General features: G+C 46.6%; 1 protein-coding gene across 1 annotated transcript; it reads left to right on the top strand.

Annotated features, from left to right (window-relative positions):
* Positions 1-10621: 10621 nt before the first annotated feature.
* LOC141933099 (transcription factor SOX-17-like) lies at positions 10622-12475 on the top strand. Its single transcript, XM_074847459.1, has 2 exons — positions 10622-10989; positions 11177-12475. The coding sequence occupies exons 1-2, from the start codon at positions 10692-10694 to the stop codon at positions 12106-12108; spliced, it is 1230 nt and encodes a 409-aa protein (XP_074703560.1). The 5' UTR covers positions 10622-10691; the 3' UTR covers positions 12109-12475.
* The last annotated feature ends 218 nt before the right edge of the window (positions 12476-12693 follow it).

Here is a 12693-nt window from a genome sequence, read left to right as displayed (position 1 = left end):
TCAAGGAGTGGTATATCCCCTTAGTGTCTTGCTTTAGTTCTTGATACAATGGCTGTTCAAAATAATGTCCAGTTTAACTTGTGACAAAGGGGTGAAGCCACAGCTACTTCTGTGATCTTGGTGTGCTCAGCTGTAGACCCTTCAGAATCTTCTGAAATGGTAGTTCTCAGCTTCTTCCTTCCTGGACCACTCTTCTGTTTAGACACACAGTTATTCCATGGAACTGGGCTCTGGTCAGAGCTCCTCCTCTTAGATTTACCCAAAAAGGTGGTTAAACACTTCGGACTGAGAACTTTTTTTTTTTTAATAATTTGTTGCTGTGGAATTTATACAATTGATTTTGAATTGTTTACTTTCTGGAAAATTGTCTTAACATTATTAACCTTGCATCCAAACCTTCTTTTAAGATTCAAGCTGGTTAGCCATTTTTTAAATTATTTTTAACTGAGCAGTGGGTAATAATTGGTTCTTGAAAGAAAACTTTCCCTAGTGAACGTATCATGCTTGTAAAGTAACTAGGATAGATTTATTGATTCTGGATAGAAATCTAAAACATAACCTTGAATGCTTTGTGATCTTCACAGTGATACGCCCAAATTACTTTTGGTGCCATGTATTATATCTAATTCACATTATTATTTAAATTCTTTCTGTGAAAATATATTTAACTAAGTTATTTACTAAGATATATCACTGAAATTTACAGAGCTGAAAAAGTAATTTATTCACAATATTTGCTATCAAATTCTGTCATAGAGGTATGTCTTTCGACTCACCTCTTATTTCAGTATCGCAGGATAGATTTTGATCTACACCTGTATAAACAACGACCTTAACATATGGCTATTCTGTGGATGAAAATACGTTAAATATATGTGAACCTATAAACTCTTCTTATGTGGGTAAAGTTGAATAATAAACTGTGCTTTGTAAAAGCAACCAATAATCAGCAGTCTGTGACTCTAATCCTTATAATAATAATTTTCTTTAATCCTAATTAAGTATACATTTTAGGCAACTACACACTTAAGTGTTACATGTTATTTAAAGTATTTGTAAGCAGTGCCATTGTAGCTGTCTAATCACCCACTGCTGCAACACTGTTATTTTTTGGCTGTGTAAGTAATCTGTGGGCTGTGCAAATAATCTGCTTCTGTTTGGAACAGCATCTGAATGCATATGACAATCTACTAATTTTCAAATACAGATTTCTTCAATTTCTATTTTATTGAAAATCTCTAGCAAAGGAAAAAGTAGCTTTGAGTAATTTTTTTCTTTGAATAAGAAAGTGATAATGCATGTTTACTAACCACTTGCAGGTAACTATTAGCAACAGTGGTTGCTTTTAAGGAAATTTTGAAACATGACATTTGAAATTTCAGGCTGAACCAATGACATAAAAGGCTGTGGTTTATAAACACATAGAATCAATAAATATACTATCAAATGTTCTGTAGCTTAAGTGTTTAATGGAAAAAATATCTATTGAATATTTTACCATTTTATGTGCTTAACAGTAAGAGCTCTCTTGAGATATAAACATAAACCCTGTATGCATCTGTCAGAGGGAATCCCCAGATTCCATACTCATGCCTGCATGTAATTTAGTAACTGAATATCTTATCTTCTTGTTTCAATTTCAGATGAATTTGGTGCTCCTGTAAAGTGAAGTTCTGGTAGTCTAGTGTCTAGCCAGTGCTGTTTTAAGGTTCAGTATCTAGTTAGGGAAAGCTGACAGACCAGCGAGTCCCCATTAATATGAAACCCTTTCAAAGACAGGTGATACATCCTGCCTTAGTTCTATAATCACATATTTAAATTAAAATTAGTTGACTGTATTTCAGAATGTTTCTGAAGCAACAGGCTACAAAGAAAATCCTAAGAATTAGTTTGAAATAATTCTTGCAACTATTATTTGGAAACTTATGTACATCTATTATTTACCCAGATCAAACCTTTGTTGCTTGGATTTTGCTACTGGATTAGTCTGACAAGTGGCAAAAAATGTGTGGCTGCACTGTTGCAAAGCTGAAAGGGAGATTTAAAAATCTGCCCCCACCCCAAAACCCCCAACTGATTGCACCGATACATTTGCTTTTTATGGAAAGGAGAGAGTCAATAGGGCTTGATTTTTACTTATCGGTAGTTCAGGTTTGTGTTGTGGCATCTACTGATTGCTGGCTAGGAGAATCTGCAAGAAGAAAAGTGCTGAGGAAATGTATTAATCGGTAATTAAGAAATTAATGTAAAGAACAAAGAAGACATTAAAAGCAGAAGTAGTATCTTAATAATATTTCATGATATTGAAGGTAAAAAAGGACAAATACCAAGAGGTATGCAACTGTAGGTAATCTTCTAGTGCCAGAAACACATACTTGCTGATGTAACTACATCTTCACTAACAAGGTTTTCCTGTTTAGATAGGCAGCAGGGTAGTTTTACTGCTGAACGGATCTTGTGTTTAGCTGGCCTAAGATTAAAAAAACCCACACCAAGAAAAAACAAATTTTGCAGCTCTGTTAGGTTCTGAAAGCTGCCAAGAAACCTCTATATTATGTTCTGTTCCAAACATTGAGTATGCACACACGATCTGGCTCTGGAAGGAGCTGAAGGTCCTTCCTGAACAGGACATGTTCTAGCATTACCTATGAGCTCAGACTTCTTTCTGTGCTTAGTTGTAATGCAAATTAGATTACTTTTTCAGTAGGACTTTAAAGAATATGTGAGAATTACTAATACATATAGAAGGCTGGTTCTTCTCCTTGAAGGAGGATAAAGTGAGAAGTGTCTTTCTTTGAAAAGCTTTTATTTTTCTATTGAAAAATTAATATTTTCCTTGCAAGGACCTAGCTTAAAGTATTCAATGCAATATGTCACAAATACAGTCTAACGAACAGTAACGAGAAGGCTACCTAGAACAGTATAAAATGTTTACATCTGTCAGCGACATGCTGCAGATATATGACTAGTTTCCCTCAGAAATGTTCTATATGAAAGACAAATGTAGCATCTTCTTAAAGTACCTTTTGTGCTGCAGAAACTATTAAGCAAGCAGCTGCAAAATCCTTTACAGCTCTGTACTTTCCCATTCACGGTATGTCTGTGTGGCTCCCTTGGCTGGCAGCTACTCCTCCCAGCAGCTGTAGAGTTTTTAGAGGGGTAGTTCTGAGGCCCCAGCAGGTAGCAGGTTGACTGTACTACAGATGTTGGCTTTTGGGGAAAATGGGCTCCCTCTGGTGAGTGGTTGAGTGGTTGTCAACTGAACTACCTAGGCGTTTTGGCTTGTCTTACTCAGATTTTATTTTTAAATGGACTATGACGGTACTTGAGCACCCACATGCACTGGCATATAAAGTGTTGCTAGCAACTGTCAACATTCGCTGTCTTTATTTCCTGAAGTGGCATAAGACTTGCAACAGTAAATGGGAGGGAAGACTAAGAGACTGATGGCTGGAAACAGATGCCTATGGGTAGTTAGGTATGACAGTTGTGTAAGATAATTTTGTGCTTCAGTTCCAACTCTGGGCTTAGGAAATCACCCGTGTAGTTGGTTAATATTTCTCTGGCATTTTTCACATTTTTCAGTTTATCCTGTGCTGAGCAACTTACTACCTTTACTTTTTGCAGGATGCTGGTCTGAACCAAAAAAACATGAACGTGCTTTGCTTTTTCAGCAAGTATATTTATACACATGTAAACCCATAAATTAAAGCTCTATAGTCATCCACCTTTCTTCATTAATTCAAACCTCTCCAGGCTTTAATGGTAGAGGGCTGTCAACACGGTACTTCAAGGTACTACATAAACTGCTCCTAAAGAAGATTTGACTGGATTTTTAAAAACTGAAAAGATCATTAAATTTATCATTGAAGCAAGGTATCTAAATTAAATGTTCTCAGAACATCTAGAGCTCTGTTAAACAGGCATCCTATCTTAATGGAACTGGTAAACTGGAGATAGTTGGGTAGAAATTGTCTTAGATCTTGCAGGTTGTTTGCAGTAGGAGTGAGGATCTCTAGTTCTTGATCTAGCTACAGAGTAAGTTTATTGAAATTCCTGGGTCGGGTTTTTTTTTTAAGTTTTCAGTTCTGTGTGATAACTGCTCTCTCATCCTTTCAGTAAATACCCTTCAAAGGGTGTTGTGAAGATAAAAAGGTGATGCTAAGAGGACAAAGCAGGAGGAAAGGGGACTTTCAGTCTTAGGTTTTATTCAAACAGAAATAGACCACACAAGTAAAATAGGTGTGACTGCTGAAGTGCAGCTAGATAATTCTAAACATATCTTCTCAAGTCCAGGTAGTAATGACTTGATCAAAACCAACCCGACCTGCATTATTCAACTGAGCTTGGAGGTTTCTGCAGCTTGTCTTTTTTATTCAGTTGCTAGCTGTGTCAGGCATGATTCCATGAGGGGCTGTTCTCTTCTCTCTCACCACTCAGTGGTAGTCAAAGGTATTCAGAATATTGGATATTAATGGATTCGAGCCAGAGAAATAGTAGACTTCATTGTGCCCTATAAAGCAAGCAGATGTCTGCCACTGAAAGTGCTGCAAGTTTGGCAAATAGTGTCAGAAACATGATCAGATTGACAGCTTTGGATTTGGAAGATGTGCAGGTGTCTTTTTCCTACAACCTACAACTTTATCTGATGTTTCAAAGGAACATAATTGGAACGTTGATTAATGTTAAAATAAAAAAATACTAATAAATTAATATTAAAATGATTAATATGAAAATTGAAATTCACTTTATGCATTAAGAGTACTCAAGGAAAATAAATATCAGAAAACAGAACAGCTGCAGTTCTCAAGAAATGAAAACAACTTAATTTCCCAAACCTTCCAGCTGCCTGGGTTTTTTTCTTTTTGTAGTTTATTTATCTAGATAAGTGTCAGATATCAAAAGCTGTAGTGCACTTAATCACTGAATGTAATTGCAAAGATATAATGAAAATTCAGAGCATTTCCACTGGGCAAATTTTAAAATTACAACCTTAAAGACTTTGATACTTTGATTGATAAAAACAGCATCAAATTTTGTATTCATATGTCTTGGTTATAAAGAATGCCCTTTTTGGTCATGTAATAGAACAGGTATTTTTAAACATTTTAAACATTTTAAACATTACCACTGCTTCTAATTTCAGGGATTAGGAATTTCTTTTTAAATAAATGTATCATATTTTCCATCTTGGAAAAAAAGTTTTATTCAGCTTTAGTGTTGTTCAGGGTTTAAATAATTTCTTAATTTCTCTCTGATCTTACTTGTTCATCACTGCTGATTCATCAGAACTGCAGATGGTAAACCATTGACGTTTGGATTTAGTCATCATTTAATAATTTTTTTAGTATCACTAACATACTTCTGCTAAACTGCTAGCATGGGATTATTTCCATATGATAAAACGCCAGTTCATCTATTCTGTGACTGTAATTGGTATGATGGAACAGTAACTGCCCAGCTCCAGCCCTAGCTACTTTTTCATTTGTATAATGTAACAATTTTATTCTGGCTAAAGACAAAGAACTTTACACCTTGAGATTATTGTGAAATATTGCTTCCTATTAAAAAAAAGCGATCTATAGATATATTCTACAAGACTGCAGTAGCATTAAATATAGTAGCATAGCCTACCTTCTAGAGAATATCTTGACGTTCGTTCTCCTGGCCTTGTTAAGGATACTCTGGGAGCTGACTGATGCTAATGAAGAAATTAATTTCACTCCAGTGTAACTGGGATCAGCTTTTTAATCGTACAGTTACATGACCTGTCCTTCACTAAGCCATCACTTTAGCATCTAGCATAACAGAATAAATCTCACATTAGTACAAGTTTGCAGTAGCTATGCTGACATAAGACCAGCAGAAATACAAGCAAAGGCTAGGCCAAATTGCTTAGTTCAGTTCAGATCCCTGATCTTTTGGAGTGGCTCCAGCATTGTACAAAGCATTCTTTTTTTTTTCCTTTTTTTTTTTTTTTTTTTTTTTAGTGACTTGTATGTATTTAAGTATGAAAACTAACAGGATTTCTGTTCTTGGAAATTCAAGTGTAGGGGTGTTCTATCTGGCCCCAGCTATTGTACTGCTTCGTAGTCCTATGCAACTCATTCTCAAACCGGAGGGCACCAAAACCGTAATGAAGTTGGGAACTCCTTACGTAATGAAACTGTTGGCACTTTATTTAACAGAGGAAAATGCAACAGGTCTGTGATCTTAGTCTCATGAATTAATCGTTATGTTAAAGGAGTAGATAAATTTATGAATATAACGGGGATGAGCCTTGGATCTAGATTATGTTATTTGCAGTTTGAGGAAAGTGCCATTTCTAGACTTCCTTTCAGTGTCATTTAAAGTGAGAAGCATTTGCCGTTGACTTTATTGGAAATTGTTTGGGTCCACGTATTATCTATCTGGAATAGATATTCCAGAAGTACCCAGCACCCGTGTCTGTTAAAGATGTAATTTCCCGTCGATTCCCCTACCTTTGATTTATGCCTTCAGACTGGGGTAGGGAAGGCGTTACAGCCGCGTTAAAGCCAAGCCCAAGCAGTCCCGTTGGCGGCAGAGTTAACCCCTTCCTAGGAGAAGGCGCAGTGGAGGCTCTCCCCTGCACCTCAGGTCCTCCAGAGGGGGCTGCGGGGCGGCGGCCCCCCGAAGCCAGACGGGGGAAGGGGCAGCTTGAGGACAAGCCGCGGGGGCCGGGGCCGCGCTAACGCCTGCGCGGCCCTGCCAGCGCCCGCCTCGCTCCCAGTCTGCTGCCGGAGAGGGTGGCTCGGCGAGTGGGGGGGCGGGGAACGGGACGGGACGACACCCCACTCGTGTCCACCGGGAGGCGAAAATGCCCTTACCTTGGAGTGGGGGTCCCGCACGTCCCGCTCCCCCCGCCGGACACCCTTCAGTACTAAAATGCGGGGACGCCGTGGCTTAACACCCCCAAACCGGCCGCGCAAGGCTGCGGGCAGCCTAATGTGCGGGCAGGTTCCTCTGCGGGCAGCCTGATGTGCGGGCAGATTCCTCTGCGGGCAGCCCCCTGTGCGGCCAACCCGCTGTGCGGGGCCGTGCTGGTCCCCCAGCTGATTCTCTGTCCCCCCGCAACTGCGGAGCCCAGCGCGGAGTTACGTGTTTCCAGTGCGGCGGCTCCGCTCTGGGGCTGCAGGCAGTTACGAGCAGAAAATTTTTTGCGAGTCTGGGTGTTTGTGTGCGTTTGCTAGAAAGCAATTTGCAGATTAAACCGACGGACTTCTTAAATGTTAGGGACTATTACTTTGCTGTAAAATAGTTAACACAGTTTAGATAGTTAGAGTTTCTGAAAGGGACATTTTTCAATTTTTTTTTTTTTTAATTTTTTTTTTTTTTCCATTCAATAGTGGGTCATTCCTGACCAGGGCCTCTGCGATCCCCGCGCTTTCCTAACGCAAAGTCTCGAAAAGTCTTCATTCGGAGAGATTTCTTGCGCTATGCAGCGTTGTCGGGCTGGCCTGCTTTCATTTAGTGGTTTTGAACTGTTTTAAAGAGGCAAAGAGTGTTGCCTTTAAATACACGTTTTTAAAAGACAAAAAAAAAAAAAAAAAAAAAAAAAAGGCTCTTGTCTTGAGAAACTGCTCGATTTGCAGGAAACCCTCCGGATGTTTGCTGCTTTTCATGTGGCATTTGTGGTCGGCTCTGATAACGCTGGGAGCACCACTTCCAACACCGCGCTCTGTAATGGACCTGAAATAGAAACACATCTCTCGCCGGAGGATCCCCGCTCCGCGCCCCCGCGCTCCGCACCGGCGGGTTTAAAAGGTCAATAAATCAGAAGGATGAACTCTCGGCGGCATTGTTAGGTTGGGAAAGTTAACGAATGACCCCAGGAGTCGTGCGACCACGAAGGTTTCAGGAGCGTCAGAAGCAGCTCTCTGCTAAAGGCTTCAGGGAGGTGAGGTGTAAGCAGAGAGCGCAACTTGAGTCAGAGTCAGTGCCGTCCCTTGTGTTTTAAAGTTACAATTCAAAAATACCTAAACAGTCAAAACAGAAAGCGAGAAAAGTGGTGAGATAATCTATTTATGACGCCAGGGGTACCGAAAGGGTCACAAACTGCCAACATTTTCTGTACAAGCCAGGGAGCTTTTACTTTCTCGGCTTAGATTCAAAACACACCTCTCTTTCTTTGATCCCAGATCAATGAGCTGTAGAAACAGTTTGCACAAATCTCCCAAACAAAGTCAGCGGCAGTTTGCTTAGTTTATTACCTCATGTTCATTATATAGAAAAACGTTTTCTTTTCTGATGGAAGTGACATCCCCAAAATTGCTGTGAAGCGTATTTGTAAGCAGTCCCTCCACTCGCTGAACTTTTTCAGTGCAAGCTCTTGCAAGATTTGTTCCCTCGGCTCACGAAAACGTTTCTCCTAATAGAGTTCTGCTAATAGAGTAAAAGGGACAGTTTCGGTTTTAACAAGATCAGCTCGTAGGAAAGGTAATACTCTCTTCCAAGCGTTAAACTCCCAGGCGGACAGTTTTGTCCGAGTCAGTGACACGGCGTGAGCCGGGAACTGCTCTGGGAGTCGGTGGAAACGGACCGACTTCGTTAGGGCAGCGCAGAGCTGCCTTCGTGGGGTTTGTTTTGCTCGGAAGTCATCTCGCTTTCCCCCCTCGGCGGAGTATTCTGTTCTCTGCAGGGAAAAAATGGGCACACTTTCCTCCTGCGTGAGTTTGCTCCAGGCACGATTCGGAGCCTGTTTAATTCAGGGTTTTCTCTGCGTATCGGCCATGCCTCGGTGCGTGACCCATCCCCGGGCAGCTGGCCTGGGATTAAGGGCTCTGGGTCCCAGCACGTCGGGGCGGGCAATGGCACAACCTCAGCCGTAAAACTAAAGTCACTGGCACACACTAGCCTTAAAAAGGTCCGCCCTAAGGCAGTGTCCCAAAGGCGCTGGACTAAAAACGAGTGAAAAAGCACTTAATTCCCAACGAGCTTTCCTGGTTAGTATCGCCAGTTCTGTGATGAGGGTCGATTTTGCAAGCTGCTTGTGTCCCGGTGATCGTCGGTGTTATGCGATCAATTTACACATACACATGTGTAGGAACATTGTTTTCTTCTCCGCTGCTTTTTACAGCATCTGATATGAGGAAGAAAAGCAGAGCGGTTTGAATCGCTGCCTCTCGCTGTGTTGGACTAGAGCGTGTGTTTGAACGGAAAAAAACCCCAAACCAAACCAAACCAACAAACCAAAACCAATCTAGACCCTTATTTTTGTTTGGTTTTAGGCAGTTACTAGTCTTTTGACAATGATTTCGATTCCTCGCGACAGGGATAAATACAGGATACCATTAGTCGGGAAATACATCGCTTGTTTATAATCTCGAACAGAGGGGAGCAGAAGGACGAGTGTAGAAGTGCCTCGAGAATTATCCTCCCCCGTTCTAGTCCCGAGCAGCTACCGCTCGCCACTGCGGTTTTTCTTCTGTTTAGAATATCTACTGGCTGTCAAGTGGAAAGGAGCAGGTTTTACGTGGCACGAAACAGGAAATTCAGTGTTAGACTAAGTTAATGGTGACGCTGGCTTCATTCATTTAATTTCAGCGAGAATTCTTACAATATTGGTTTATTTGACCGAAGTGGCTACCCAAACAAAGGTGTCCTTAACCAAATAAACCTCTTTGATCTTCAGTTTAAAGCTCAGCGGTTTCTCAAATAAGCATTGATGCATTTAATAGCACCACACAACAATGTAAATATTAATCAGAGCTCCCGTGAAAACGCCGTATCTTACGTTAGTTTGTATGCCAAAAAAGAACATAAATGGTAGCGAGATGGAATTTGTGTTTATTCTGAAGCGACGGAGTTTTTACAAACGTGTTTGTATTTACAGTTTATTTGTTCAGGAAAATCGGAGGAATGCTGGACGAGGCAACGCAACAAGCCATCCCTACTGCAGAGCTCAACTTAAATAATACCTAAGGCAAATTACCCTACCTACAACAAATATTTGAGCCTTTGGTAAATACTGAATAGCCTTACTACGAAGTAGGAAAAAGCAGGATAGGACATGTTTCATAGGCTTTGCTGTGGATTCAGTGTCCTACTGTCCCACGCGGTTTCCATCTTGCATGGGGTTACGAGGCAAGACATGCAGAGGCAGCAGGGGAAGGCAGGAGGCTGAAGTGTGCGGTACAGACGATGGCTTGGTTTATCCTTCCCAAGTCACTTCCCAAATGTGCCTACAGCAGCAGCCCCTTGCGTCTCTCCGGGCGTTCCGGGGTGTCTCGGTGTGGCTGAAAATAATCTGTCCCTTCCACCTCTTCCGCGTCTCCGCGGTCAGGGTTGTCCCTCCCCGGCCGGGCCGGTGACCGCCGGGTGTTTGCCGGCTGACGGGGAGCGGGGCTGCAGCCCGAGGGCCGCTTACGAACGCGCCGCCGGTTCCGCCGAACACCCCCCTGGTCCCGCGGGGGCGGGGCAGCGGGAGCCGCGCCGGGCGCCGCGACCTGCGCAGGTGCCGCGCCGGGAGGAGCCCTGGGGCCGCCCCTCGCCCCCGCGGGAGCCGCGGGAGCCGCCCCCGCCCCCGCCCGCCCCCGCCGCCCCATTGGCCGCGCCGCAGCTCAAATAGGGCCGGGCGGCGGCGGCCGGCAGCAGCGAGCGGGGTCCTGGTGTCCGGTCTGTCCCGCGGCTCCGCCGCAGCGTTCGGCCTTGGCGGCGCGTCCCGTCCCGAGATGAGCAGCCCCGATGCGGGCTACGCCAGCAGCGAGGACCAGGCGCAGGGGCGGTGCTCGCTGCCCATCATGATGCCGGCCGTGGGCCCCTGCCCCTGGGCAGAGGCGCTGAGCCCGCTGGGCGAGGCGAAGGCGAAGGGCGAGGCGGCGCCGTCGGGGGCGGCGGGCGGGCGCAGCAAGAGCGAGGCGCGGATCCGGCGGCCCATGAACGCCTTCATGGTGTGGGCGAAGGACGAGCGCAAGCGGCTGGCGCAGCAGAACCCGGACCTGCACAACGCTGAGCTCAGCAAGATGCTGGGTGAGCGCGGGAGCTCCCGGCGGGCGGGACTCGAGGGCCGGGCGGGGAGCGGGGGTGCCCGGGGGAGCCGGCGGGCGGGGAGCCGGCGGGCGGGGAGCCGGGCCCGGGCTGCGGGCGGGGGCGGCGGCGCCGGCGGGTCCGGGCGTCGGTGGGCGGCCGGTGGGTCTGACGGTGCTCGTGGGCGCAGGGAAATCGTGGAAGGCGCTGTCGCTGGCGGAGAAGCGTCCGTTCGTGGAGGAGGCGGAGCGGCTGCGGGTGCAGCACATGCAGGACCACCCCAACTACAAGTACCGGCCGCGGCGGCGGAAGCAGGTGAAGCGCCTGAAGCGGGTGGAGAGCGGCGGCTTCCTGCAGCACGGCCTGGCGGAGGCGGCGGGGCCCGGGCTGGGCAGCGAAGCCGGCGGCGGCGGCGGCAGGATGTGCGTGGAGGGCCTGGGCCTGCCCTACGCCGAGCAGGGCTACGCGGCGGCGGCGGCGGGGGGCCACTACCGGGACTGTCCGCCGCTGGGCGCCGCCTTCGAGGGCTACAGCCTGCCGACGCCGGACCCGTCGCCGCTGGACGCGGCGGAGGGCGAGGCGCCGTTCTTGGCGGCGGGGCTGCAGGAGGAGTGCGCGCTGGGGCCCTACGGCTACGGCCCGCACCCGGCGGCGGCCGAGTACCCGCACCCGGCGGCGGTGGCGGCCGAGAGCCCGGCGGGCGCGGCGCTCCGCCGGCACCTGCCGCCGGGCGAGGCGCTGGGCCCGGGCGGCTCCTTGCAGGCGCTGCTGGGCTGCCCGGCGCCGCTGCACGCCTACTACGGGCAGGCGTGCCAGCCGCCGGGCCCGGGGCGCGGCCCGCCGCTGCCGCCGGGGGCGGTGGGGCAGCCGTCGCCGCCGCCCGAGGCGGCGCCGTGCCGGGAGCCCCTGGAGCACTTGCCGCAGGAGGAGCTGCTGGGCGAGGTGGACCGCACCGAGTTCGAGCAGTACCTGCGCTTCGCCTGCAAGCCCGAGCTGGGGCTGCCCTTCGCGGCGGGCCACGACGCCGCCGGGCTGCCGGCGCCCGAGGGCGCGGGGCCCGTCTCCTCGGCCGTGTCGGACGCCAGCAGCGCCGTCTACTACTGCGGCTACCCCGGCGTGTGAGGGACTCGCCACGGACTGGACTGGCACGGCGGCGCTCGGCCCCGCTCCTATTTATGTAATTTATTTGAATCTTGAGAACTGACACAGGGTATTCGTGACCTGCTCGAGGTTTAAAAGGCGACGCGCTGCCTCGCCGTCCAGGGGGTGCAGGTCTGGCCGTCGCTGTCCGACAGTGACGTTTAAAACTGTTCCTGCTGGGGAATCGAGATGCTAGTTACGCCCGTGGAATACAGTTTCTGGGATCTTGGTGGAGATCCGTATGCTTTTGTAATGTTGTACAGAGTGCTGGTTTTTGTATGTCGGATTTGTACAGAATAATTTTGCACTTTTACAAATAAAGGGAAAATAATAAAACTGGTCGCTGATATCCCCTCGAAGAGATGTTATCGTCCTTTTTAACAGGTTATTATTGGGTTTCAAACTGCTTTTACGAATGTCCCTTGCACTAAGTCTTAGGTCCTGACACTCTTTCTGTAGACATAGTCTTCCTACCTCTTGCTCGAATTATAAACAAAACTTTAAGTGTTCAGAAACTGTCTGCTCCACGCTGCTCTTTAATTTTTTTAAAACTGTATTCGTGGTTTC

This window comes from Strix aluco, chromosome 1 (genome assembly GCF_031877795.1).
Source record: "Strix aluco isolate bStrAlu1 chromosome 1, bStrAlu1.hap1, whole genome shotgun sequence".
NCBI lineage: Eukaryota > Metazoa > Chordata > Aves > Strigiformes > Strigidae > Strix > Strix aluco.
The sequence above is the reverse complement of the archived record's forward strand: the minus strand, read 5'-3'. Positions and strand labels throughout refer to the sequence as shown.